This window comes from Labrus bergylta, chromosome 24 (assembly GCF_963930695.1).
Source record: "Labrus bergylta chromosome 24, fLabBer1.1, whole genome shotgun sequence".
Taxonomy (NCBI): Eukaryota; Metazoa; Chordata; class Actinopteri; order Labriformes; family Labridae; genus Labrus; species Labrus bergylta.
In genome coordinates this window covers 2829863-2856791 of record NC_089218.1, presented here as the reverse complement: position 1 = coordinate 2856791, position 26929 = coordinate 2829863, and the positions used below count along the sequence as shown (strand labels likewise).

At 39.9% G+C, this 26929-nt stretch overlaps 1 protein-coding gene and 1 long non-coding RNA gene across 3 annotated transcripts; one reads left to right on the top strand and one right to left on the bottom strand.

Annotated features, from left to right (window-relative positions):
* Window positions 1-1284: 1284 nt before the first annotated feature.
* Window positions 1285-20018, bottom strand: LOC109999372 (radixin-like). 2 transcript variants are annotated; one of them, XM_020654415.3, is made up of 15 exons: window positions 19896-20018; window positions 17185-17278; window positions 10838-10921; window positions 10200-10295; window positions 8687-8809; window positions 8364-8515; window positions 8083-8166; window positions 7820-7966; window positions 6611-6707; window positions 6358-6521; window positions 5335-5465; window positions 4949-5109; window positions 4758-4850; window positions 4408-4644; window positions 1285-4236 (listed from the first exon to the last, which is right to left on the bottom strand). In XM_020654415.3, the coding sequence occupies exons 2-15, from the start codon at window positions 17194-17196 to the stop codon at window positions 4072-4074; spliced, it is 1746 nt and encodes a 581-aa protein (XP_020510071.2). In that variant the 5' UTR covers window positions 17197-17278; window positions 19896-20018; the 3' UTR covers window positions 1285-4071. The 2 variants fall into 2 exon arrangements, with proteins under 2 accessions (XP_020510071.2, XP_065808029.1); XM_065951957.1 differs by having other exon boundaries at window positions 19792-19985.
* A 1808-nt stretch (window positions 20019-21826) lies between these two features.
* On the top strand, window positions 21827-22819 carry LOC114921378 (uncharacterized). The gene is made up of 2 exons (XR_010665544.1): window positions 21827-21942; window positions 22211-22819. It is a non-coding gene; the product is annotated as an uncharacterized lncRNA (long non-coding RNA).
* Window positions 22820-26929: the final 4110 nt, after the last annotated feature.

Sequence of the window (26929 nt, the reverse complement as noted above, 5' to 3'; positions counted from 1 at the left end):
CTCTCCATATAAAGTGATTTATAAACGATAAAATACATTTATTTTTATAACTAACCACCAGAGGGCGCTCTCTCTATATAAAGTGATTTATAAACGATAAAATACATTTATTTTAATTTTTATAACTAACCACCAGAGGGCGCCCTCTCCATATAAAGTGATTCATAAACGATAAAATACATTTATTTTCAACCTATAACTTTTAATTAGAGTCTTACATCATTGTTTGGTAAATTATTTATATTAAAGCTGCATTTTTACTTTAAACCTTTTCTTCTTAGGTTTAATTTTACTTTTCAAACTTACTTTTTAATTAATTTAATTAGTTTATTGTTGTTTGGTTTTCTTAATGAAAATACCGCAAACCTTTTTATTGATTTAATTGAAATGATCAATTTAATTAAAACTGCTTTTTTGATTATGATTAAAATATTTGATATGAGTACATCTTACAGCTCATTGAGCTAATTTAGATTAAACATAAATTAAAAGGAAACATTTACAAGTTAAAAAGGTTGTTTTAAAATTCTTCTTCCTTGCCTTGATTTTATTAACTTTCATATGCTCATAACTCTTCTTCACCTACCTTATGTTCTCCATTATATTAAGTTCATTGATAATATCACAGATCAATTACAACTCTGAATATATATCATATATATGTATAAAGCTCACACAAGTTAAAGGTAAACAAACTTGTAGAATTATTGTAAAAGTTATAATATAAGATAAATCTGTTTAGATGTTTCTTAAGACCTTTATACTCAATGTTTCTATTTTATATTCTACATTTAAACTTTGAATTTAAGTTTTCTTCGGTCTCATCCAAAACCCTTAAAGTGAAGTTAAACACAGATCATTTACAGTGAATGATAAAACCCAGGTTTATTCCAGTCATCACAATGTTGTATAATCACAAACATTTTCTGTGTTTTATTAGGGTTGGATTTTGTTTTCTTCATGTTTCCAATTAATAGATATGTAAAAATTTACCTGAGGGCCACGTTTAGGGTTGATGGAGGTCGCATTTGGCCCCCAGGCTGCGAGTTGCCCACCCCTGGGTCAGTATGTTGTTTTTTTTTAAAATTGGGACATCGTGTTGTGAATTGGCACAATTCATGTCACATGAGCCTCTAACCAAAGGTCATTTTCTGACAGACAAAGTTTTTTGAATCTTTAACTCTTTATGTTTTTGTGTAGAATTTTATGCAAAACTTGTAAACGAGAATTTGGCTGAACGCTAGATTTTAATTCAAAGAATAAAAAAAATGACAAAACACACACTCAAAATTTAAAACTTTAATTTGTGAACCAATGAAATGGACTGCAATCCATCTGTGTTATCTATCATGAAGAGTACTAAACATGGAAAAAAAAAAAAAAAAACAGCAAAATGTGACAGCTGGTGCCAGTGCAGGCATCACCACGGACCCTGGCTTCACTGGAGGGGACAGGCGGGCCAAAAAAAACCCATTCAACTGAAGCCTCACAGCTTGAACGTGGAGTAGAGACGGGGCGGGGCTGTCAACTAGAGTTTCCCCCTCCAGGGAAGTTGTCCAGTATAGCGATGCATGCTGCTAATTGAGGTTCTTTGTACAAAACAAAACAAACAAAAAAAAGGGCTGGAAGCACAAGTACATTTTTCCACCTGCTATGGCAAACACAACACAAACAATGTTCTCTCAATGGACACTGAAGTTAAACACAAAAGGCAGGCTTCAGTGTCCTGTTTCAAACAAGTGCTTGAACTTTAAAACTCTGACTATTAAAAGAAAAGATTAACCCACACCAGCTGTCACATAACAAATAATACCATTAACATGTTTTCATCGGATTGTTAATAATAAAAAAAAAAGCACGCTCAAGCTGATTTCCACCCCAACAATTGTTTTGTTTTCTGTGCACCAAAGTTTTGTTTGAGATTTCATCATGAAGGTTATGGAAGAAATTGGCCTGCTCTCCATTTGACACTGGAGAGATTTGAACAGTCGGGTCTCTTCATGTTAAGATCTACTTACAACTCCTCCATTTCTGTGATCACAAGTTTCTCATTTGAACGAGAACATGTCAGGTCCTTCACGAGAATCGGCCTCCTAATGATCAAATGCCCCACAACACCCCATCCTCCATTTTCACTAATTGACAGACAAAGCTTCTTCACATCATTCAGTACATCTCAAATACGATCTGTGCAGCATCATTTCAGTCACCTTTCTCATCGTTTGTTTTTTGCAGAAAATGAGAATGAACAAGAAAATCTAAGCAGGGTAGGGAGCAGGATGAAACCACTGTCTTAACATTACATATACAAAAAAAAAAAAGTTTCAAAATAAACATTTAAAGGGTAAAGTTCAGTGATTTTTAACCAGGTCTGTATTTTTACTTTGTAAATTGCTTCAGCCTGCAGTCAGCGGACCGGCTGTAATGGCTGCAATTAAATCTTGTAAAACATTTTAGAAAGGATCGATACAGAGATACTTTTTTTGTTTAGTAAAATCCTTCTTTAAAACCCATTACCAGCCGTTACAGCGCCCCAAACTCCACTGATAAAAACTGTTACTTTATCTTGCAGACATCGTAGTTGCTGGTCAATCTTTGCTTCAATCAGTTCATTTCTTTCCTCTTATCACTTGACTTAGATGAAATAGTTCTTCAGAGCTACGTCACATTAAGAGAACACTAAAAGATGTAGGCAGCAGTAGACCAGCGCCTCCTGTTCTGTGTAGTTAAATTAACCTTTTTAATCGATGGAGTTTGAAAGCTTAGAAGAGAGATATCTTAACTGCTGCTTCTGGTTGAAAAAAAAGAGTCTGCAGATGCTTTCTATAACGTTGGTGGACACTTTGTTGAAGCCATTACAGCCTGCTGAAGTCTTTAACTCCCCAAAATATTAGGCAGATGGTATCGCCTGCAAAGAAGCACCACCCAAATATGTAACAGCAACCACGTGAAGGAACAACCTTCTTTTTTTTTTTTGATCGTCTGGAGGGCGGAGGGAGGCACCATGAGTGTTTGACTTCCAGTCACCACCGCTAACATTACTGAGGTAGAGATTTGTCCAGAGATCGAGGACTGATGTTTTCATAAGCTCCCCAGTCAGAGAGGAACCAGGCCTTCCACACAAACAGTCACCCTGTTCCTCTGTGAGCTGGTAGGCAGAGAAAACCATCTGTGGTGACTGGGAATCAAACACTGGATGCTTCACACACATACACACAACTATCAATTAGCTTATCTTAGAACACTTCCTCATTACAGGGTGACAGCTCCTTGCTACCCTATCACCTCTGCATGTAAAAAAACAAAAACAAACAAAAAAAAAAACCTTTCCCTTTGTGACCTCTGCTACATTCATTCATCAGACCCGGCCTTCTGACTAGACGGGTGGCTCTATTCCCAACGAGCTTCCATTTCATTCTAAATACTGCTTTTGTGGATTTTTAATTCAGCCCGACATGAAAGTGTTGAAATACTGCAGTGAGTTTATTATTATAACCTGTAGTTATTGTTTAAATGAATCCAATACATTGAAATGACCTCAGCTCACAGACAGGGATATAAATAGCATAATTAGCTTGTAATATTTTGTTATAATGTAACATAGCTTTGACACTAAATGAAAATATTGACCTACTCTCCCCCCCAAAAGAAACTCCAGTCTGTATTCAAATGTTGGACAGACAACTTAAAAGAAGGGTGCCATCAGTAAAACGAGTCAAAGAAAAAGCAGCAAAGACATCTTAAAAACAAAAAGAGAGGACATACGTAACCTTTGCATACAAGTCATCAAGCATTACAAACAAAAAAAAAAAAAAAACACAAATGTAGCTTTCTATGGCCATGTTAGCTCAAAATAAAAATGCTTCACTTTTGGTTTAGCAGTTTCTTTTCAGGATTATAGGAGACGTTGATCAGAGTGGCGTAGGCAGCTCCGTTAATGTCGGAGTGGAAATGCCGACTTTGGCAGTTTTTTGACTTGTCAGGATTGCCGGGGCGAGCATCTGTTGTCCATGAAAACTGAGCATCCGCTGACGGGAGAGTTCGGGAGCAGATGAGGAAAAGGTGCTGCTCTCACATGGACTCAAACTCGTCGATGCGTTGCTTCGTGTTGCCCTGTCGGATCTGGCGGAGGGTTTTGTATTTGTCTCGGCCCGCTTTCACGTTCTCGGCGTGCAGCACGTCGTTCTGCGTCTTCTTGGTTTCGTCTCTCGCCTGGGCCAACTCTGAACTTAATGTCTGAGAGAGCAAAGAGAAGGAAAGGTGAGGAGAGAGGAACAGAAAAAGACAACAGCAGTGGAGCGTACAGAGACAAAAACTCAAAGATGCAGAAGAGGAAAAAAAAAATCATGTTGAATTAAACATAATCCATTTGACCTTGTGAAATGAAATGTCAACGTTGTCCCTTACCTGCAGCTGCTTCTTGACCCTCTCGTTCTTCTGGGCCTCAGTGACGCGCGCCTCTTCACTGCGCAGGTCGAGCTGACTGACTCCCTCGTTGGAGAGCTCTGCGCTGTCCTCTGCATGGTTCTCATCCTGCTCGTCATGCTCGTTCTCACCGTTGCCTCCCGGAGGAGCTGGCACCACCGTCATGGCTGTCTTCAGCTCCTCCTTGGTCTTCTCCAGGTCCTCCTGAGCTGACAGAGCCTGCAGGTAGACGACACAGAGAGGGGAGAGTAAGACTCTAGTTGGAAAGATTTCAAAGTGCTTGCATGTTCTTCTGATATTTGAATTTAAAATCAAATGTAAGCTGAAAGCACCTTGTGTTGCCATTGTGAGGCTTCATCATCTTTCTTTTTTTTGGCTTCTTCCAGCAGAACGATCTTAGCTGTGAATTCAGCCAGTTCTGAAGCCTGGGAGAAAACCGACACAAGAATGTAGCATGAATCAAAAATAAAACATCAGAGGAATTTGGTTCAAAAACACCAGATTGTAACATAAACACACATACCAGTTGCTCCTGGGTCTTCTGCTGGTCTGCAGCCTGTCTGGCCAGTTCTGCCTTCGCCTCCTCGGCCGCTAGCCTGTCTCTCTCCAACCTCTCGGCCTCCTCTCTCGCCCGCTTTCTCTCCTGCTCCAGCTCCATGGCTTTGCGAGTCTGTTCCTCCAGCTCTGTAGACGTGTTACAAATCATTTGATATCATTCATATTTACACAAATTCATCTAAACTGAGGGTGCATTTACAAAAATAACTCTTCAGTTCATTCAGGTCGTACAAGCACAGGGACTAGACATGACGGGCCTTGGCTCAAAGCCCTGAAGAGATTCTGTAATTTGACAGAAACGAGGAGAGAAGAGGAAGCAGAGGTAAGTGGATGAAACGAAAACATGCATACCTTTCTGAGCTCTCATCGTCTGCTCTTCAATCTGTCTCAGCCTGTCCATGAGCTCCTCTTTCTCACGCTCTATCCTCTCCTTCTCCTTCTCTGCATACTCTCGCTTCTTCTTCTCGTTCTCCAGCTGAGCCCTGAAAAGTTTTAAAAGACACATTTTAGATAGAGTGTTGTTAAACGAGTAACAAAACATTTCTAGTATGATACAGCGCTCAGCCTCCAGACTAACTGAGACCCATGGATTCAGGGCTGATGAGTGTTGAGCAGAGATTTTCAAAAGATGCCTCCAGAACACGCAGTATTTTGTTTGCATGAATATTCAGAATATGTGTACAAATAAAATGCAGCACATGGAAAACTGCTAGGCTAATTGTTTTGTAACAAAACACCAAGACACATTCCTGTGTGTGTAAATGAACTTGGAAATAAGACATGCAGAGCTGCTTCATTTAGCTGAATACTCTTCTCCCCCTGGTCGACTTGCTTTAGAGAGAAAGCTTGATTAAAAACTTGGTAAAAGATTAAAAACTGAAGGATTCCTACTGCAGCCCTTCTCATGAGCAACGACAAAGTCTACTAATGACCTTTTCATTTAAGTTTAAAACATCCTCAAGTGACGCAAAACAAATGTACCTTTAGTTATAGCACTGGGGAATTTGTTTTCCTGCTTGATCTATATAAACTTATGAACGATTAGAAAAGTTAATTCAGGGTTATTTTGAGGAAAGTTAGCTTTGATCCTTAATGACTTGAAGTTGTAGCACCTTTATCTAAAAAAATAAAACTCCCTCTGCCTCAGATCATGAACTCTATGAAGAAAGGCTGCCCTCTAGTGGCGTAATTATTATCAACACTTTTTACAAGTGTTTCAAGAAGCGTTTTAATTATTGTGCAATTTTAAAGGGTAAAATATTAAATAAGCAAGTCTCATTTTAACCCAACAAAACGATGTGCAATTTATATTTTATCAACCTTGTGGAATAAATGATATCCCTGTAGGATCTTAAAGATCTTTTGGCTGTGTACCTCTCCATCTGTTTGTGGTGCTTCTCTTCCCGGGCCTGAGCCTTCATCTGCTGCACCTCGATGGTGTCAGGCTTCCTCCTCCTCATGTACAACTCGTGGTTCCCCATACACAACGCCAAGATGCGCTTGTTGATGCGCAGTCGGGGGGCGTAAAACACAAAGTCCTACAAGGAGAGAGGGGAGGATGTAAAGCAGGAGTTTTTCTCTCTTTAAAAATCAATCAAGTGGCTGATGTTTTTCCTCTCGCTCTCACCGGTGCTTTCTTGTCAATCGGTTTGATGACAAACTTCTTGTCGTTGAAAGAGATGTTTCGTATTTCACTCCAGGGGAAGCCGATCTTTGGTGTCAACCTGGAACACAAATTTAAAAGAAAGTTTACAACTTGAACTTTAAATACTTCAGCTTACATCCCACTCGCCGATGATACACAGTAAAACATGTTTTAACAATCAGCCAGCAGGTGGTGCCCAAAGAGAAACAAATCATCTTTAAGGAAATCAGATGACTGAATGCTCCTTTTTTAGTTTATGTTGCAGTTTTGTTTTAAAGTGGTGACAGATAAGAGAACAAATATCACTTTCTGTCAAAGAGACTTTCTCTAATCCAGAAAGTACAAATAAAAGAAAGGACAAGAGGGGAGTATATAAATTTATGATGAGAGAAATAAACTATCACTCATTTCCTTCCTGTGGCACCTTGACAAGAGAAAAAGAAAGGCAGATGTGATGACCTCAGAAGACGGACAGGAAGGGGAAAGCAGTGAGAGGAAATGCTGCAGGAGATGTGATTAAATCTATCCCTTTATCCACAAAGGGTAAAAAATATCTCTGAGCAGAGGACAGGAAAGACGCTCCTACAATGGACCGACACAGTCCTCCCTTCTCTCAGTTTTTTTATTTCAAAAAGGAGCTTCGCTTAGTCGAAACTTGCAGAACATTGGGGATTTTAACTTTGGGAACGGGCCTCCGACAAAGTGAGAAATATAAAATCTAGCCTGCCGAATAATGCGATATTTAATTAATTAGAAAAAGAAAATGCAAACAGAACTGCACAGCCAAGAGAGACTATAATATGATGTTTTCCTTTATTTCTTCACTATGTAATAAATCCTCTCTGTAGCTCTAATCTGGGTCATATCTTGTGGTGAGGTCGGGTGACACTGGAGGTAAAATACCGTTGCTTTGGTACATACTCGATTGTGAAACTGTTCCAAAAGCCACCATCTATTCACGTGTCTGTGGCTGCTCAGTAATTTACAGCAAACCACAGATCTGCAAATGTCATTCATTACCAAAACATGGTGGGTAAACTGGTGTTTATTGGTCATGTCCTAATAGGAACTGAAAAGTGTAAACAGTCAGGCCAGCTTTTAAATGTCTTCAAAGATCAAATTATTTTTGCCAAAATCCATCACTTATATTGTAAACTCAACTCTGTGTATGCGTCTGTGCGTGCGGCTTACTTGTCTTCATGTTCGTAGATGTTGAGGCCGAGGGCATCGACGCCCAGCCACAGCTGTGTGCCCTTCTTGTTTTTGATCTCAAAGTAGTTCACGCCGTACATCTCCAAGTCCTGAGCGATTTTAAGGTACTCCATCATCGAGTCCTCTCTGGAAAAGTGGACAAGCATAACATGACTTATTTGGCCTTGTCTGGTCTAAAAATAAAAACTGTACGGACACATAATGTGCAGTTCACTGTCCTCACAACATGCACACTCACATACCTGAGCATTCCTCTGTGTTCTTCGTGCCAGGTCTGTATCCTGTCCTCCCACTGCTCCTTGGTAAGTTTGTGCTGCTCAAGGACTCTGTGTGCACAAACACAAGCACAATGACTTCACCTGAAAGGATTGTTGAACTGTATGAAATAACCTTGCAGGAGGAAATCCTTGAAAGTTCCAACAGGGAACGCGAGGCATTCCAGATTCAGAATATCTGTGTGAAAATCAAACAGAAACCTCCCACAGTGTTCTCACAGGCTGGGAAATAGTGTGTGTGTTTTCACCTCTGAGGCAGCAGTCTGTCGTGGGTGAGATAGCCAGGTTTGTGGACATCCTTGTTGTAGTCTCCATACTTTGCCTGGACAGCATATGATGCTAGAAGAACAGCCGTCTCTGGAGGACAGTAGTTCTCATCATTGAGAATGGCCTCCTTCACCTGAGGTCGATAAAAAGATGAATTAATTCATTTATTCAACATTCATATTTATTTTAAAAATAACTTTCAGCTTTCTAATCAAATAAATATGTTCTGCAGATATAACCGTTCTCTCCTGTTACATTGTGGACTACCTTTAGATGGAAACTTGAGCAGAGAGTGTGTTGTTACCTGCAGGAAGAAGAGTCTCTGGGTGATCTCCTGGATGAGTTCCTCTGAGACGTCCTCGGGGAAGAACTTGGCTCTGAACTTGAACTGTAGAGGGTTTTCTTTCTTTACATCCTGCTGGGTCACCTGAAAGACAAAGACACCATCTGTTAAGCAGCAGATCATAAAGGTTGCATCAAAGCTGCATGTTGGTGACTGGCTGTGCAGGAAGGAAGGACAAGTCATGAACTTATAATAATAATAAATCCATCAAGGCATATATATTTTTGAGCACTGCTCACATAGACGAGCCGTCTAAATTCAGAGTTCATACTATAACAAGTTGCAGTGTAACGTAAATAACCAACAGCCTGTCAGAAAATACATGCAGCACTTGTTACAGTATCAGACTCAGGTTTGTTGCAGAGTAGGTTTACAAATGTGTCTTGGTCTTGGTGTTTTTGGAGCTAAAAAACATCAAACATAAAAGCAAAATATAAAATCAGAAAGCTAGTGAACAGCAGAACTATCAGTGGACTAAAAAAAGTGATCAAAGATGTGTGCAATACGAGTCAAGGAACATCTGTACAGTTGAGCAGGAAGATGCAGGATGATGTTTAATCCAAATATCTATGTTACTGTACAGAATTTAAGACAGTGTGCAGTAGAAACAGACATCACTTAAGTCCAGTCAGCATACCCAGACATGAAAGAGGCATCAAGTCAACAATGTGTAAGGCTGTGGGTCAGCTGTTCAATCTTCCTGCATCATTTGAAGATATTTTGTTCAGCTGGTCAAGTCTTACAGTAAAGAGATTTTACAAGTAAGCCACAGGGTAAAATATGGTTGCTTTAGTCCGGGGTTAATGTCAGAGCATGAATCCTTTACAGACCTGTTCCTCAAATATAAACGCATGAAAAAGAACTGCAACAAACTCGAATGTTCTTGGAGCTACACTTCCATAATCTTATCACAGTAATTCAGGGGAGATCTTTGGATTTCAGGGGGCATGTGCACGGAAATAGTTTCCTTTTGAAGCCGCTTTAAATCCTGTTTCTGGTCTATATTTGCTGGAAGGACCGGACATATGGACACACATGCTTCACAACACTGAAGTGTAATCAGAATTTCTCAACAACTATTTCTGGAGCTCCTGATTTCTCTCTCCTTCACACACTAGTCGAGTGTGGGGGGAATCTTCTGTCAAGTCAGAAACACACAGATGCACTGTAATGCTGGTGTGTGTGTGTGTGTGTGTGTGTGTGTGTGTGTGTGTGTGTGTGTGTGTGTGTGTGTGTGTGTGTGTGTGTGTGTGTGTTAACCAGAGTGATAGAGGAAGCCTGTAAAAGGAGTGCATCAGAGGCTCCAGTAGAGCTTCTGGGCAAATCCCAAACAAACATCCGCCAGGGTGGATAAAAGACCAACGGATAAAAGGGAAACAGAGAGTAGAGAGACCCTGACAAATAAGAGAGCAAGCATGTAAGAAACACAATACATGTGTTTGGTGACGAGGGGAGAAAGCAGAAAAGAACTGACCTTCTTGTTGAGTTTGAGCCAGGTGCTGTAGCCTTTACTGTCAACATACTGCAGACCAAAGAACCAGACCTCCCGCAGCCCCACCGTCTTCACCACCTGAGAATTCAACAAAAAGGGAATCTGGATTTCTACAGCTGATACGAGCATTATTTTTAAGGTTAAAATCTGGATTCGCCCTCTTTGTGTTGTGCATGTCACATTTGGTATCACATCGTCGTCCAAACATGCAGCAGATGATCAACAAAGATCCCTGGAGTAGGTTGGAAGGCATTCATGGATGCTTCAGTGCATAACTTATTTGTGCAAATCCTTTCTTTCACATCGGTTAAATTATTTTTCCTTATGGTCTTTTTTGGTCTCCAAAAGATGTGAACTACAAGACACAAGGAGTTTTGAAAGCATGGACTCTGATGAACAATTGCTTCACAAGAAATTGAGATTCAGATGAATATCTTTAGACAAAAGTATTTTCAGATTAATCTCAAAGTCTTCTCCTTCGACACAAAAATGTCTCCACTGATGAGCAAAAATCATGAATGTCTGTGTTCTGCTCCTCTTTTGGTGAAAGGTGAGAGCCAAGTTAAGAATGCAGTCAACATTTGTGGTAATAAAAGAAAAGGTACATCAGTCATGCTCACCTGGTCAAAGAGCTGTTTCCCTGTCGTATTTGGTTGGATGGCAAACTCAAGCTCCGCATCCATGGTGGTCACACGAACATTGATCTAGAAAACAAACACAACAAGAGTTTCATTTGTTTGTAACATCAAGTTTTATTGAAGTGAACTGCAAGTTTTTTTATTCTAAACTTCTCAACATGATGTACAACTTCTAGTAAGTTGTACATCATGTCGCTGCTCAACTAAAATCAGTCAAAAGTTGAAACCAAACTAAAACAATAAACTAACTTTTCAAAGAAGCTCTTTTCCAAAATCTTCTTTCCAAATATCTTTATTGCATGTTCAATCCCCCCGTACATCCGCTGTTCCACTTTGTTTCTCCACTTTTTAATCAAATTTATGCAAAATGCAAACATCTTCCCAAAATATTATGATAGAAATAGTAAACGTGACACGTGGCAAAAATGCACCACACGCAGAATCCCGATTGCTCAGCATGTGTCGGTTTTCCTCAATCCTAACCAAAGCAGCAACAGTGTTTAACAGTGTTTCTCCATGTTTCCATCCTTTACTGCCAGAGCAAGCAGCGCCCCAGCTTTCGTGACAGCCCACAACTTCTCAGCTACCCCTCATGGGGTGGTGCAGAGAATAATACTCGTTCATTGGTTGTACCCTGCGGAGTAGCACTGGCAGAAGGCCTAGCAGCAGCTGATGGCACAGAGCATCGAGGGGCTGACCTCTGAGTTATTTGACATCCTTCCTCTCACACCTACGCACACACTGAGCTGTGTGCCGCCTCAGCTGCGGTTAACATGAGAAGAGATACAGAGGGGAGCACGTGAGGCTAAGTGCAGAAGCTGCAAGAAGAGAGAAAAAATAAGCGGGGAAGATAAACGCAACAGGAAGCAAGAGAGCAGATCTGGGGTGTACTCTCTTTCAGATTAAGTTACAGCGAGGTTACTGAAGATGAGCCAACCTCTTAAAAAAGGAGGGAAAGGAGAAGACGAGATGCAGAAAAGAAGAAGCAGTGAACCTTCCTTTTTACTCAGAGCAATTATACACACAACCTCAGAAAGGCTTACTTTGCATTTCTCCCTCACTGTCTCTCATAATACCCCTGAGATGAATAATCAATGAAACTTGTGTCTATACAGCAAATGACTGGACTCCCGCTGCACCACATGAGGCTCAGACCACAATGTATCTCCCACTCATTAATTACCCATGAAGCCGCAGCACTTTCTCTGCACTATAGGTATGCAGCATGACATTATAAATACACTGTGCGACAGTCCATTCATGGAAATGGACCAAACTGTATCCTACATGTTCATAATCTGACCTGCTTAAGGCTCAGGCCAACTTTTGGGGAAAATGTGGGCAGCGTCCCAGGAAAAAATGAAGTCTTAAATGACTAAATGAGGTATTTTGCCTTGAATATTTTGCAGATTATCTATTTATGCAGTTGCAGAGGTGCAAGAGATATTTTGTGCCCCAACAAACAGAAGGATAGGAGCGCTTCCTTAAATTAAGTATGTTTAACATGCTGGCGGTAAAGTGGTTTGACTCTCTGGTAAAGTTGAAAATGTCTGAATGTCTCCCACTTCTCGATGAATGAGAGATGACTCTCTGTGAGTAGGAGGGTATTTAGGTTATCCAAATCGGTTCTTGTACCGTTTGACTGTGAGGAAGATGCAGTGCGTCCAAACATTAGCAACTGACCTCCAAAGAGTTTCCTTCTACTTGTCTGAATGACTGTTTGATTTTTATCATGACCATGCTGTGACAATAAAGGCATTTAAGTTGCTTCAAAACATAGTCCCTTGGTGTTAAAGGGAATACAGTATCTAAAAATCACAGGAAGAGGCACTTAATCTTAAATCCACCCAAAGATCAAGGCTTAATTTCAGTCTGGAAAACCTGCCCACACTGCAGTTTAGAACCAGATATATTAGCGGTAATGAAAAAGAAAAGAAAAAAAAAAAACAGGGCATGATTTTCAGGAAATAAAATGTAAAACGAGGAGTTCAATGTGTCCTGCAGAGGTAGAATATGAAACCTGTGGTAGGATGCATCAATCAAAATCTGTTCAGCTATGAAAGCATTGTTTAAATAACTTCAAACTATTTCAAGTTGCATGCAATGTGTGCTGCTGTCGAGTAATTCTTCAATCGATTCTGAAATGCTTTTCATATGTAAGTTTAGATGGCATGATAGTGACATCCAATAACATACGCTGCTCGTATCAACAAAGCCCTGTCAACATCATTACAGTGAGGATGCTAAGGATATAGTTACATGATACCACATGAGCTAAAGCTATTTCAGGCTTAGGTGAAAGTATACAAACAATATGACATCTTTGAGCTTTTGCGATGAATACAAGTGTCCAATAGGGTCATTTGGTATTATTGTAATCATCATTACTCACTCCTCAATGTTGGAGAGGAAGAAAGCATCACAACATATTCATAGCATTTTAGACAAATGATTTGCACATATTCAACAGGCTGAGCTCTGCTGTGTTAGATTTCTGGCACAAATTCCATCACACCACATAAAGCCAATTAAAACAAAACTTCTGCAACTAGGACAACTTCTTTGCCTGCTCTTTCAAGTGTACAAAATCAACCCTCTGAATAAAGAAACATTCATGGTTCACTGCCAGATGACTTAGCTCTGTTTTGGTTTCAGTAGCTGCCTCATTGACTCTCTGAGACTCGAGTAGTTATGGAGAACATAGTGCTGCTGAGCTGGGGTTTCCAAGTGACCGGAGATGAATGTTCCTTCGCTTGCATTTGTTTGGGGCCTTTGTGTGTGTGTGTGTGTGTGTGTGTGTGTGTGTGCGCCAAAACATAGCCAACCCACAGGGCACAGAGTGGTGGAATCCTGCGCGGACCAGACGGTCAGTTAATCCGCTCTCTCCTGCAGAGAGAGGGGGAGGAAGAGAGAGACGACAACATGCCGATGCTCTGACACAGCTAATCACACACACTGACAACTGAGCAATCTTAGAGGAGCAACTCCTGCAAGCCTGTCCTTATATGACAGTCTGGTAACAAACACACTGACTGCAACACAGTCGCTCTTAAAATGACCTATTTATCTTCTTAAAAAGAGGGTAAGAAGACAAATACCTGCAGTGAAGCCCAAACAGTGACACCTCTAGATGTAAAGCTTTGCTCAAATATTTCAGATAAAAACATGAACACTATAAACGCAGGTGTGTTTGTTTAATGAGGGATTTTAAAATGATTGAAAGCATACTGAATTAAATTTACAGTCCCTCTAGTCAGCTGCCCAACTTCCAAGAAATGTAACTACACATGGCATCACTGCAGGCTACAACAACTGTGACTTTTCTGCGTGATTGCATCGCATCAAAACATCCTGGGGCACTGCACTTGGTGCAAGTTTGAAGCTGCTGCAGCCTGTTAGCTTCCACGTCAAGTTAAAACTCAGACGCAGCTTTTTTGCAAGTCTCAATGCGAATGAGCTTATTATGTGTGAATATTTTCTGTTCAACTTTTGTGAGCTCCAACTCCAACATGGCCAGAATAATTTCAGCTGCAACTGACATGCAAAAGTCAGAGGGAGCCTCCTTGAGGTGTGTGACTGCAGCAGGCAATAACTAAGGAGCAGGCGAGCGAGCATGATGATGACGTTTATATCCTGCGAGCGGTGTGACTGGGGCAATCGTGTTAAGACATAATGCAGCAGCTTCTTTGTGTTTTCTTCTTGCCAAAATCTTCTTTTCTACACATTTGTTAATGCTGCATGTCCAATTACACCAAACATTGCTCTGTCGACCACTTTGAATATGTTGGAAACATTCAACTGTGGCCTCTGCAGCACTTTTTTGACGTCATGTCTTGCCCGAGGTCCCTCCCGTCCAACAGGAAAGATGTCCCGCTGAGAGGGACATCTGTTAAAGAATAACTCGGGAAGATTCAGGTGCATTTTTAGGAGGGCGTTTAGGAAAGTGGCTATTGAGTCTCAAACACTGCATCAGGCTGTACGTGTTTGTTTTCCTTCTGTGTTGCACTTTAATTCCCCCTCTCCATTTCAACTGTGAAGACGAGTTCTCTCTCAGACGGGCCCCTTGTTAAATGTGCAGCTGTTTAGTAACTGTAAGCTGCTAAGAGGAGCTTTGCTGAGAGACGCACACAGACACACACACTTCAATCAGTAGAACTGCTAATCTGGCCTGCTGGGCTCTGAGCAGCTGTCTGTCCCTCTGATTAACCCCCCTGCAGGGTGAGGCAGGCTTCAGCGGGAGGGAGGGAGAAAAGACATGAGGCACGAGAATGGGAGAGGAACAATCACCGCTACCTACCAACACAAATGGTCTTCCTTTTGAGGGAGGGAAGGTTAACAGCAATCTGAGGGACTTCAAGTGATTTTACAAGACGTACCAGAGGGACTACAAAGAGGAAGCAGGAGGGCCTCACTTACTCTACATTATTATGGACCCCATTTGTTTGGTAAATGCGGTTAAGGGTCAAATAAAAGCTGTCAGCAAACAAATTTAACGTTGCCTAGCAACAATATTCCAACTCCTCCCTTCCTGTAATTCTGACGGTTTCCTTCAAAGTTGAACACTACAACAAATTCCCATGTCGCCTTCCTCACTCTCTCCTGACAGTGATAATCCTCCCTCGTCACTTTACTTCTGCTCTTCCTCAGAGTCAGGATGTTGACACAGCCTGAGCCCTGATATATACAGCAGGCCCCCTTAACTGCAAACAGGAAAACAGCCACAAGCTAGGGAACCAGCAAGGGCCCTTCTTCCTGTGGGGTGCTATCACCTCATAACTCCCCAGCTGGCCTCCAGCCCACAGCGAGCTCCAAACGTAAGGGCTGAGATGATATGTTGGGATAAATAAGAAGCCGCAAATCACTCCAGATTAACTGAACTGAACTCTATGTTGATAGGATTTGTTCTCACAGTAACTTTTTTTTGTTTTACAACTCGTACATTTTAAATACTTGTGCAAGCAGAAAATTTTCCCCCCCAAATGGTGACCTTAGGGAACACTACTGAGCCTGATTATTGTGAAAACATAGATCTTGCTGAACCACACTGGGTTAAAATCAAAGCAGGGACAATGTAACCTCCAAGCTGTTTGGGGTATTATCCGAACTGTCTACAAAAGCCTGAGTGTGAACAAGAACCATGTGTTTCTGTGTTCAAATCAATAAAGTTATTGTTATTACAAACTCATTGCCATCCCTGCTGGCTCCAAAAACTGTCGTGTTACTCAACCTTGTTTACACGCCTTCATTTACAGATGAGCGCTGACACCGAGACAAAAGAGGCCTTTTCCAAAAAGTTATGATGTCTGGCACAGAGCCCAGAGAAAGTCACGTCGGCTGGCTCTCGTTTCCTCTGTTTATTATGTCAGTGCCTCCCTGCTGTACTTTCTCTGTCAGTTATTGTCTGAGACTGAGACGTCGCTCCCTGCCCTATCCGAGGGTCTGTTTTGGGATGGTGCCCTTGTGACTCAGGGGACAGGAGGAGGAAATGAAGGGTGACATCAGTGCCTGGTTTGTTCTTCCTCTGAAGCTTCCAGAATCCCCCTACACACAAACACCCACCACCTCGAGAACAGCCAGACAGAAGACATGCTTTATTTGCAGCAAAGCATGTTGTTATAAGTTGCTAGGAAAGCGAATGATGCAAGCTTTAGCAACCCTGCCTGGTACTTTTTCCGTGAAAGAAACTAATCAACATAACTAGACACCTAAACTATGAAAAAATCATATTGTAAAGTGAAAGATGAGCATGTGAAATGCAATATCTGCTTACTCATAAGAGAGCTTTACCCAGGTCTGTTAATGCTGAAAAAAAAAAAACCCCAGGGTTAACAGCATCGAGACAGCCATGAAAGAACTGCATCAAATCGTTTTTTGTTTTGGCGTTGTTCACATCCCAGCTCTCTGGCATTCTCTCCTCCCTTTCAGCAACAAAGGCAGCAGTGTTGCAGTTGCAGGCCTGTGGGTCTGGCAGTTCACTTTACACTCTGGCTGTTGTTTACTTGGATGAGGAGTATGAGGAGTGGGAGCAGCCAGGGGGTTGAAACTGCCACTTAGTAGACGCACAGATGAAGCTACAAGATCACAACATTAGCAGACTAGGCAGAAAGAGACTGCAACCTTTATGAATCTCCTTCATCTCATACATCCTGAACTACTTCAGAGGTTGTGCCTGCAAACTCAGTTTCTTATATCAAACAATCTGAATTAATTAGGAGAGACATTGCATAGCTTTTCCACTCGGTGCATTTCTGAACATCTTCTTAGAGCAAAAAGTGATGAAAGCTTCTGAAAATGCTTCTGCAAACTTTCATCTAACAACAGTATCCTACCGGTTTTGGCATCCTTGCTTCCCCTCTTCCTTTTGCCCGACAGCTGAGAGGGTAAATCCGTCACAGGACGGCAACAACACCTGGATCACAGGACCTGAAATTTAAAAAAAAAATTATTAACTTTTCCTTGAACTGTACAGAATACAAGGGGGAAACGATGTAGGACATGAAGACATTGCAAACAGCAAATACTAAAGGAGTAGAAAGTTTTCAGACAGGAGGGAAACACACTCAGTAAACTGAGTTTAACACCCTATTCAAATTGCCAGTCCAAGGTGTGATATTTACGCCCCTGCGACGTTTCGCCTTCACAATGAATGTCACAGAGGCGTAATGGGGGGGGGGGGGGGGGTGAAGTTATCCCACCTCTGTGCTGGCATCGGAGGTTGAAACAGAAGCGTCCAATACGCCAGAAAAATAGCTTGAAATGAATCCCATTCCTAAACGTGTTAATGACCACGAGGCACAGAAACCCCAAACAGCCAAAAGAACAGAGACGTAGTTACACAAGGGAACTATTTTAAAGGTGTAGGGAAAAGCATTTAAACAAAATTTCTACAAATGAAAAATACCAGCAACATTATTAAGTTACCATGAATGGATACATAAAAAAATGTTAAGTTATATTTGGTTTTCTTGTTTGACTTTGTTGGTCTGCTGTCAAGTTCTTCTGTAAAACACACATCACACTCCCAGCCGGTTGAAACACAAGCCTGAAGGTTTGGTGATGACCTGCGTTGAACTGTCATATGATACTAAAATAACGACTGTAATGTTGTGTAAATGAATCACAACAGACAGACACTCTAGTCCAGGGGTTCCCAAACTTTTCATCCCGCAACCCCCAAAATAACGATGCAAGAGACCGGGGACCCCCTCTGTCCCTGGAAGTGATTAAAGCATTACGACGCACACAGCAGCACGCACTAATGGACCTATCCAAACACTGACATTAGAACAACACTAAAAAACACAGCAGCCTTAAACTAACTGAACAACATTTTTGTAAGTTAATTTCACAATAACAGGTCAAATATGTCATTTCAAATCATTTCCAGTTTGCATTTGTTTTTGGAAGGCGACCCCCACTTTGGGAACCACGGCTCTAGTACATGGCTCGATCAGAAATTGTATGACACAACAATACAACACCAAAGTACTATTATGTCATACATTTTGCATATCAACATTTTAAATCATAAGCCCTGTACTATAATATGTGTTTTATTGCCTTATTAATGCCAATTCAAATCCAATCTACTGTAAAGGGCAATCCTGACTTCTTGGCAACACTTTGGCATGGCTGTAGAGTAGTATTAATCCTAATCCTGTATTAATCCTGCCATTTCAGTTTAATGAATGACCAGGGTAACTAGTTCCTACTCATGACAGAATCCATGAAAGGGGACTTCATTAGAATAGAATAACTTTATTGATCCCAAACTGGGAAATTATAATCTTTCTCTGCCATAACAGCTTATTTTCCTTTTCCCCCCTCTTCTTTAATTTGTCTCTTTCTTGTTTTGCTTTCTTTTACACTTTATTGAGTTTGTGTTCTTGTTAGCTTTATTGTTTTTGCTTGGACTACATTAATAATTTGTCTATGTGTTACATGTGTCTCTTTAGGAGGGCCACTCGACGAGCCCCTCTGGGTTTATTTGGCTCCTCCAGCACATTTCTTTCAAAATGTAAAGTTTGTTAATTAACTAATCATTATGTACTGTCTGTTTTTCCATTCATCTATTATGTTTATGTTTTTTTTTTTGTGTGCAATAAATAAATAAAATTGTGGCGCAATATAAACACAATATTAGCAAATTTAAACACAATATAATATTAAATACAAAGTAAATAAGCACTAAAATAAAAGCACCAATTAGGCAATTGAAGAAAAAGCCATGAATGTAATTAAACTTTTAAGGGTGAAGGTGTATATTCATAGTTAAAAATAATGGCAGGTGTATCAGAAATTTTCGTTACGTTCCAAAAAAAAGTCTAAGTAAGGAAGCCCACAGAGGTCATTTAAGACGCACTCCGCTTGAAGACATGCCCACTTGTAGCTTTTGAGCAATTAGCCTGCCTGTTTACCCGCCGAGAGTCAGCTTCCGTTACACTGAAATTAAACCACAACTAAATCAAATTGTGAACAACTATTAAAACGTTTCGCATAAATGCAGCTAATACATCATGACACGACGAAAATAAATAAATAAATAACACATTTTGAAGTATAAAAAAAAAAAAAAAAACGGCCTTACTCAACTCTACTCGATTCCTCAATACAAAATATCGTGGGTGTAGTATAACGTAAAATAACGTAAAATAACGTAAAAATAACGTAAAAACAACGGCAGTAGCCAAGCCAACGTTAGTCAAGTTTTACTGCCTTAAAATGTTTGTCATCATTTATCGACTACATTCGCCACCAAAACATTAATTTAAACTATCCCTTTATCCCATTTATCGTAAATACAGGTGCGTTTACGTGATTTCTTGCAGCTAGAAGTTGAAACAAGTCGCTAATAGATGTTTAAAATGTGAATTAGTCGAACACGAGGATAAACTCGAAGAAGCTCATCTTTTTTTAAAGGAGAGGCAGAAACTCACCGGGGCCACGAAGTAGCTCTTTGAATGGACAGAAAAGCCTTTTTACTTCACTTCTACCAATAAATAGCCACGTTTATGTATCCGAGATAAGTCTTCTTCTTTACCTTGTGATGACTCGCCGAAACAAATTCCCGCAGATGCAGGAAAAAAGAGCCGTTCAAGTCTTAACAACCATAAGGCGATTTGGGGTGATGTGAAGTCAGCGGGAATGGAAACACAACTGTTTCCGGTGTGGTCTTTCACAATAAAAGACTCACGTAAACGCGAGGGAAAATGAGAAACTTTTTATTTTATTTTTTTTAATTGTGATAAGGTGAACAAAAAAAAAGTACAAAACAAAAATGTGCATATAGACATGACAATTAAAGCAACGGGAAATAAACAAAAACAGAAATAAACAAAACAAAATACGCAAACATTAGCAAAGACAAATACAATTAAAGTAGATATAATAAAAGTCAAGTGGTAAGTTGAAGTAGTGTGTAAGAAACGTGTGAATGTGTGTGTGGCTGTGTGATGCATTAAAGTGAGTGGCTGAGTGGGAAGTAGCAAGAAAAATAAATAGCAACAAAATTGAAGATAATTGAGAGGAAGAGAAAAGAGGGGAGAAAAAAAAGAACGATATATATATGTGTCAACAAAGAAGAACATTTTAAATTTGAATTTATATATATAGAAATAATAAAATAAAATGTTTGGTGTTAATGTGGCCATCATAAAAAGATGGAGGAAAAGAAGAAGAGAACAGGGAGATAATAATAATATAATAATAATAATAATAATAATAATAATAATAATAATAATAATTAATAATAAGAAACAATCTTGACTCCAAAGCAATAAGTTTAAACTAATATTGAAGGACAAAAACACGTGTGAAATTATAATCTGAATACAAAATTACAGGCAAATTTATAACTTTACCAAAACCCTGTTGAGTATGGAATCAAAATCCCCCCCCCCCCCCCAAAAAAAAAGCCTTTTATTTTTTTTCAATTATTTTATTTTAATTAATTTTACCCCAAACAATAGACACAATGCAGACAAGACAGTACCAGCAGCAGTAACATATATCTTAAACCCGTCTTACAACAGCACTGTACTGACATTCACATTCCCCCCCTGTCCCGAGCCCAGTGCAGAGCAACATCAAATTCATGTAGAGACAAAAATAATAATCAGTAATAATACTAAAAATACTGAGCTAATGATGAAGAAAGAAAAAAACCGAACAACAAAAAAAAAAAAGCCTTTTAAACTTCAATCTATGACACGATCAACCAGTTCAGTTCCTTCATTTAATTAGTTATTGTCCATTTTTGTCTTTATTTGATAGAACAGTGGGTAGAGCAGGAAATCAGGAGAGAGAGAGTGGGGACTGACATGCAGGACTTAACCGCTAGGCCATCTGCACCCCAGTTATTGTCTAATATTTAGAGTCAAATACCATGTTCATTTTACAACAGAAACGCTAACAGTGGTGATATTTACAGGCAACGCTGCAAGGTGGAAGAGAGAAAACATCCTTGGGCACAGTTTGTGTTCAGATGCTGTAGAGATGTATCTGTTTAAAGCTTATTGTCACTCTCTGTATTCTGCACACTGGCGGACAAATTATAGGAAATCAAGCGTGCAGACTGTAAGTAACTTATAGACCTAATGATGCTTTGGGAGTATTACTGCAGTAAAGATCTCTATTTGTTTCCTTTCACTTCCTCTCTTTTCCTAATGCACCTCCTTCAGTACACTTCCTGGTTTCTCACTCTCTCCTCTCTTGATTGGTTGTTGTTTGCACTCGGTCACTAATTAATTAGATTGAATTCACCTGCCTACTCCTTATTTAAGACTGCACTGCCTTACACTCATGTTTTCAGCCTCACATGGGGCGGCAGTTCAGCAATGGTAAGGTGGTTTTTTACTCCTGTTTTAGTTACTATTCAGTCCATTTAAATTTATCTTAAGTACTTTATTTATCTTTATTTCCTTCAGAAAGTAATTTGACTTGTTTACTGTGCTAATATTATTTAATTTGTCTTTCAGCGTGGATCTTCATTCTGTTACCCTTATGATTCACCTGATTAGAAGAAATAAACCTGTTACATAAACTCAAGTGTTGTTGGTTTCCTGCATCCTGACCCGATGCCCCCCATGGTGATAGTACCTCAACTTCTTCTCCTTCTTAACAATTACTCAACAGAAAGTTTGCAGGGGAAATGTGTGTGACTGAACAAGTCTCGAAGTTGTATCCAGAAATCTTTTACACCAATGTCCTCACTGAATCGATGTGTCGGTGTGAATCAAAACATCTTGGCTTTAGAAAAAAATAATGAATGAATGAATGAATGAATAATTTCAAACTAATAATAATAGTTTCATATGCCCTGAAGTTCTCAAGTCTACATCAAAATTCATGTTTTAGTTTACTCTGAAGGAAGACGAATGTCACACGTCCGGTCTTGTCGTCGGTATTTTCGGACACTTGACGCAGCTAATAGCGGGGATGTTCAACATGGCTGTCAGTGAGCAAGGAGTGGATCTAAGGCATGCATGGTGCCTGGAGCTGTATGGGGGGTGATTAATGGCACACTGAGCTTTTTTAAGAAGCTGAAGGATGACACGGCTCCACACACTGGAGCCTTCAGCAGACTGCAACTGTCCATCAGTCTCATTAAAGTAGTTCATTAAGCATACTGAAGTTTGCAGAAAAGCTACCTATACCTACAGTGTGTTTACCCATACTTACTGAAATATGTGCTGTTTACCCACCAGCTATTTAAAGACATGTTACCGGTTTCATGTGCACAAAGGTCCTTCTAGTGGTTTTTCTTTTCCATACATACAGGCAGTGTCATTTTCTTCTATTTTGTGAAATAATTTGAATGTTGTATTTTTTTGTTGTTGTATTTTCGTGCTTTATGATTTGTATTTTTGATGTTTTATTTGATATGTCTGAAATAAATGTCATCAATCAATCAGTCTGTTTTTATATATAAAACTGAATGTTCAGACTACATTGGTAGAAGTTGCAGCTCTGTTTCAGCTCTTTATTGATTTCTGCACTGTGGGTTATTTAATTGGGCTATCCTTGTTCTTTGCTGCTGTAAAACTATAAAGTTTTATCTTAATGTGATCTTATCTCAACATTTATGGGTGGGTCATTATATGCACTTTTTTTTCTACCACTAGGTGTCACTGTTTCTCGTCTGTTGTGTCTTATGTTTCCAGGTACTGTACCACAGAAAACATTACCTGCCAATCATTTGCCATTATTAATTTACTTTAGTCTGTAATGCCCTAAAAAAAAATATTTTCTCAATTCCTTTAAATGTACCACTTTCTTAAAATCCAACTTTGTGAAAATGCAAAGACTTTTCTTTTACTGTTTTAATGACGAGAAGCAGCTAATTATCATATTTAGAAATAAATGCAAATGTTTGCTTGGAACTAATTAAACTCTACTTCCATGTAAACATCTGATTGATGTTTTGAAATGGGTTGTGCCTGCACATACTTTGGGCTGCAGCTCTTAAAGTGTCTTCTGATTGACATTTAAAGTGGACAAAAACAGCGACACAGCACAGAAATGTTACAAGATGAGACTGATGTAAAATACTGCACACACTGCAGATCTTTAGGACACTGAGAACATTGTGCAACCATACATGGATACACACATGAGTATGATTATAAACACTGAGCATACCTGAAGGCCAAGCAGACTTTACATCACCCTGACATCTGCTAAAAGCAAGCAGGGGGAAGAGGAGTCACTGAGGCTCTATCAACTGGTTTATAGGTGGAGCTGTTTGGTTTGGGGGAATACGTGCAGGTCAGTTTGATTCACATTGATGCACACAAAACTCGCACTACAAGATTTCCAGCACATTAATCTAGCCATCAATCATCGTGTGTTGTTGTAATTCCCAGCTCGGACGCAAGGCGGCAGTGCAGGTCCGTCGGTAAGACGTCGACACGCCAAACCCCCGTGATGCATTTAACAAATTCAATGTTTAGTTGAATGTTCAAAGAAATCGCTCTAACAGAACAGACTGTTGTTGTTTCTCTTAAATAATAAAGTTTAACTGTTCAAATTCGGCATCAAAAAATGACACCCAACCCCAGGGAGAGTTGCATTGTGGGAGGGAGAGTCGAGTGGCTCTGATGAGGTAAGTGCAGCTTTAATGTGTCGATGTTTCATTATGTTAAAACATCTCTGTTTGTATAGTTTTCATTTGAACAGATTTTATAAGAGGTTTTAAAGGGTAAAAAAGCAGAAATCATCTTATCTCTCTCACTGAAGAAGTTATGTCTCCCTGATGTTTCTAACATTTTTCTAAAGAATTTTGACAATGAAAAGGTTTTACAAACTCTAATTAACACCTCAATCTGTCAGGTTTTCTTATAAGGTGCTGTAAGGCCTGTCTGCTGGGACTCTGGGCTCATCTTTGTGGTAATGATTAAATTCAGCTTGAATTGATGTGAAATTAAAAAAAGATACAGTTCCAGTCTTTTTATGACATGCAATTTAACAAAGTTCCTAAACCTGAAGTGGAATCTAGTGTGCTGCACAGAGAGTCTGAAGATAATGGTCCACTTTAATCCTACAGTGAGGCCTGTAACTGTAAATGTGAATAAAATACGATCAGAAACATGAAGTCCTACATGTGCATGGTCCACAAAGTCATTACTTAAAAATAAGAGCACACTGCATGAACTTCTTCTTCATGTTCTCTGCTGATGTTTAAAGTTCTCAGCAGCTGCAGCCTTCGATCTGATGGATTCATGTCATGTCTTTAGTGAAGGATCATCATTGGGGGGTTTTGTAGATAGACTAGAGACACATATTAGAGTTAGAGGAACGTGGTGAAGAGGATTTTACAAAATGAAACGAGAGCATTTAGTTGGTTTGGAAGATTTAAAAACCAGGGTAAATGATCATTCGACCACTGTTTGCACATGTTTCTCTGCTTCTGATTTCTGTTTGTTGTCCGTCTTTTGTTCACTGTGTGAAACTTTGAAGCTGCTGTCGGGGCCAGGACTCCCATGAAAAAGAGATCTTGTCTCTCAACTGGTTAAATCAAGGTAAAATAAATGAAATGTATTAATGAATTTAGGCTGAAAGTTTCCTTAAATACTTTTCTTTTTGTAAATCTAATGCAACAAATACAGTTTGGAAGTGTGATCTCTGGATCCTCAGCATGTCGAGTGAACTCCACCTCTGATCCAGCCAAAAATCCAGCATATTCACATATTTGCATGCAGATTTTTAGTTTGTTAAGCAGATGCAATCCAAAGCTGCATCTGAAATGGATGTAGAGATGAGAACTTCATATTGAGAGTGAAAGAAGAAGCAGATTTAAAAAGTGCTGCTTCATCTTTATGAGCTCCTGGACATCCCCGAGGCCGTCGTCCTCAACCTTCGCTGTTAGAAGTGTCACATTGTGCTGCATGTGGAACTCGTCCAGAGTCTTTATTTAGCCTGGCATATCACCACGTCACAAGATCCCTGTTCATATGACTGGAGGCATGCTGCTCTATTGTCAGAGTGAAGAAAGGAGCCACTGTCGGCCTCACTGCTAATTGGAAGAGGAATTGGGCAAATTTGCCTTGATTGTTCTGCCAGAAGTCATCAGGTGTGTGTGTGTGTGTGTGCGTGTGTGTGCAGGAGTGTGTTTGTTTTTAAGGACGGATGTGATATTGATGCACACAAAACACACAATTGCAGAGCTAATAATATCAACTCGGCTGCTTCAAATCAACTTTAAAAAAAAGAGTGAAACAAACATTTTTAGGATGTTAGACTCGTAGTAAATGATGTTTCAGTCGAGTGTGTCTCTTTCAATAAGTTGAATGTCCAAATGCGAAGAAAAATTGCTGCAAACCCGATCAAATGAAAAGATGAAATTAGCTTCTGTAACGTTGTAAACACCGCAGTACAGTCGTGTGTGTTTGGTACACAGAGGCATGGATGTTGTTATGTCTTACGCAATTTCCAAAGTGCCTTCAGTACTGTAATGTGTGTTAAAGTGTGTGTGAGTGTGTCTTCCTTCCTCCTCCTCTCCTGCTCACTGCTGACCAACTGAAATGGACAGTGCATCAGTCTCTTTCTGTTCCTGAATCCACCGCTCAGGATCAGTTTGACTGTAGATCTGCACTCTGGGTTCATCGTTTGAGTGAAATATTCAGGTTGTTTTTGTTGCTCTTTTAGGAGTTGATGTGAAGAGGAGAGTGTGCAGAGCTGAGGATGGGAGAGAAGCTATCGGTACATGAAGGCGTGGAGCAGAGCGTGGAGGTGCTGTCGACTGTCAGTGGTAAGGATCCCTGCAGCCTCTCACTTTAACGTGTACAGTATGATCTTCTATCATCTATCTAAAGAAGTGCCCGGTGTGCATCTTCTCTCACTCACATGTTTCTTATGTCAGGCTTTTTCCTCCTCTGTATTAAAACCAGACTTCGATGTTAACTGTTTTTATTTCACTAAAAATCTAGAAAACGTCTTTACAACCTGTTCTTCACTTTGTCATGAGTCTACAGAGGAGATAACAGCTTGGTGTTCGGAACACACTTCACTAAATTTGAGAGTGAAGTCGACGTTTTGAGAATGACGGTAAACTTTGCACATTCATTTCAAACTTACAGTCCAGTAGATTTATCAAATTTATCAACACAGCACTTTTTACCAATGGGGAAGGACGTGTGAGAGAGAAGCCACAGGTGGGACTCGAACCTGGGCCGCTCGCTTTGAGGACTACAGCCTCTGTATGTATGTGGCACTCAGCACTTTTGATCCTGGTAAAGCTGCCAAACCTTAAGTTAAAAAAAAAAAAAAAACCTGCCGGACTCCAAAGTCCCCGGCTCATGTGGCACCTTGTGCTTCTTTGCATCCTCTCGTGTGTCTCTGCTTCACTTTAAACAACAAGGTGGCTCGTGTTGTTATTTTATGTAGCATATTGTAGATATCATGTTGTGCAGGTAGTCGTCAGAAAACCTGTTGCATACAAGTCCCTTCATCCTTTAGCTCTATGTGAACGGTCAGCTGCTATAGTGGAGATATAAAAAAGAGCACATGGACTGTAATCATATTAAGATGTATGACTTGTGGATTTATAATCGTTTCCAGCACAGCAGTTTTGATCTC

What these genes read in the sequence shown, in the direction of transcription:
- LOC109999372 (XM_020654415.3), bottom strand. An exon ending in AGAGACTCTTCTTCCTGCAG is followed by an intron (nt 8,516 to 8,686) that starts GTAACAACACAC and finishes TATCGACCTCAG; the next exon opens with GTGAAGGAGGCCATTCTCAA. An exon ending in CCTCACAATGGCAACACAAG is followed by an intron (nt 4,645 to 4,757) that starts GTGCTTTCAGCT and finishes GTCTACCTGCAG; the next exon opens with GCTCTGTCAGCTCAGGAGGA.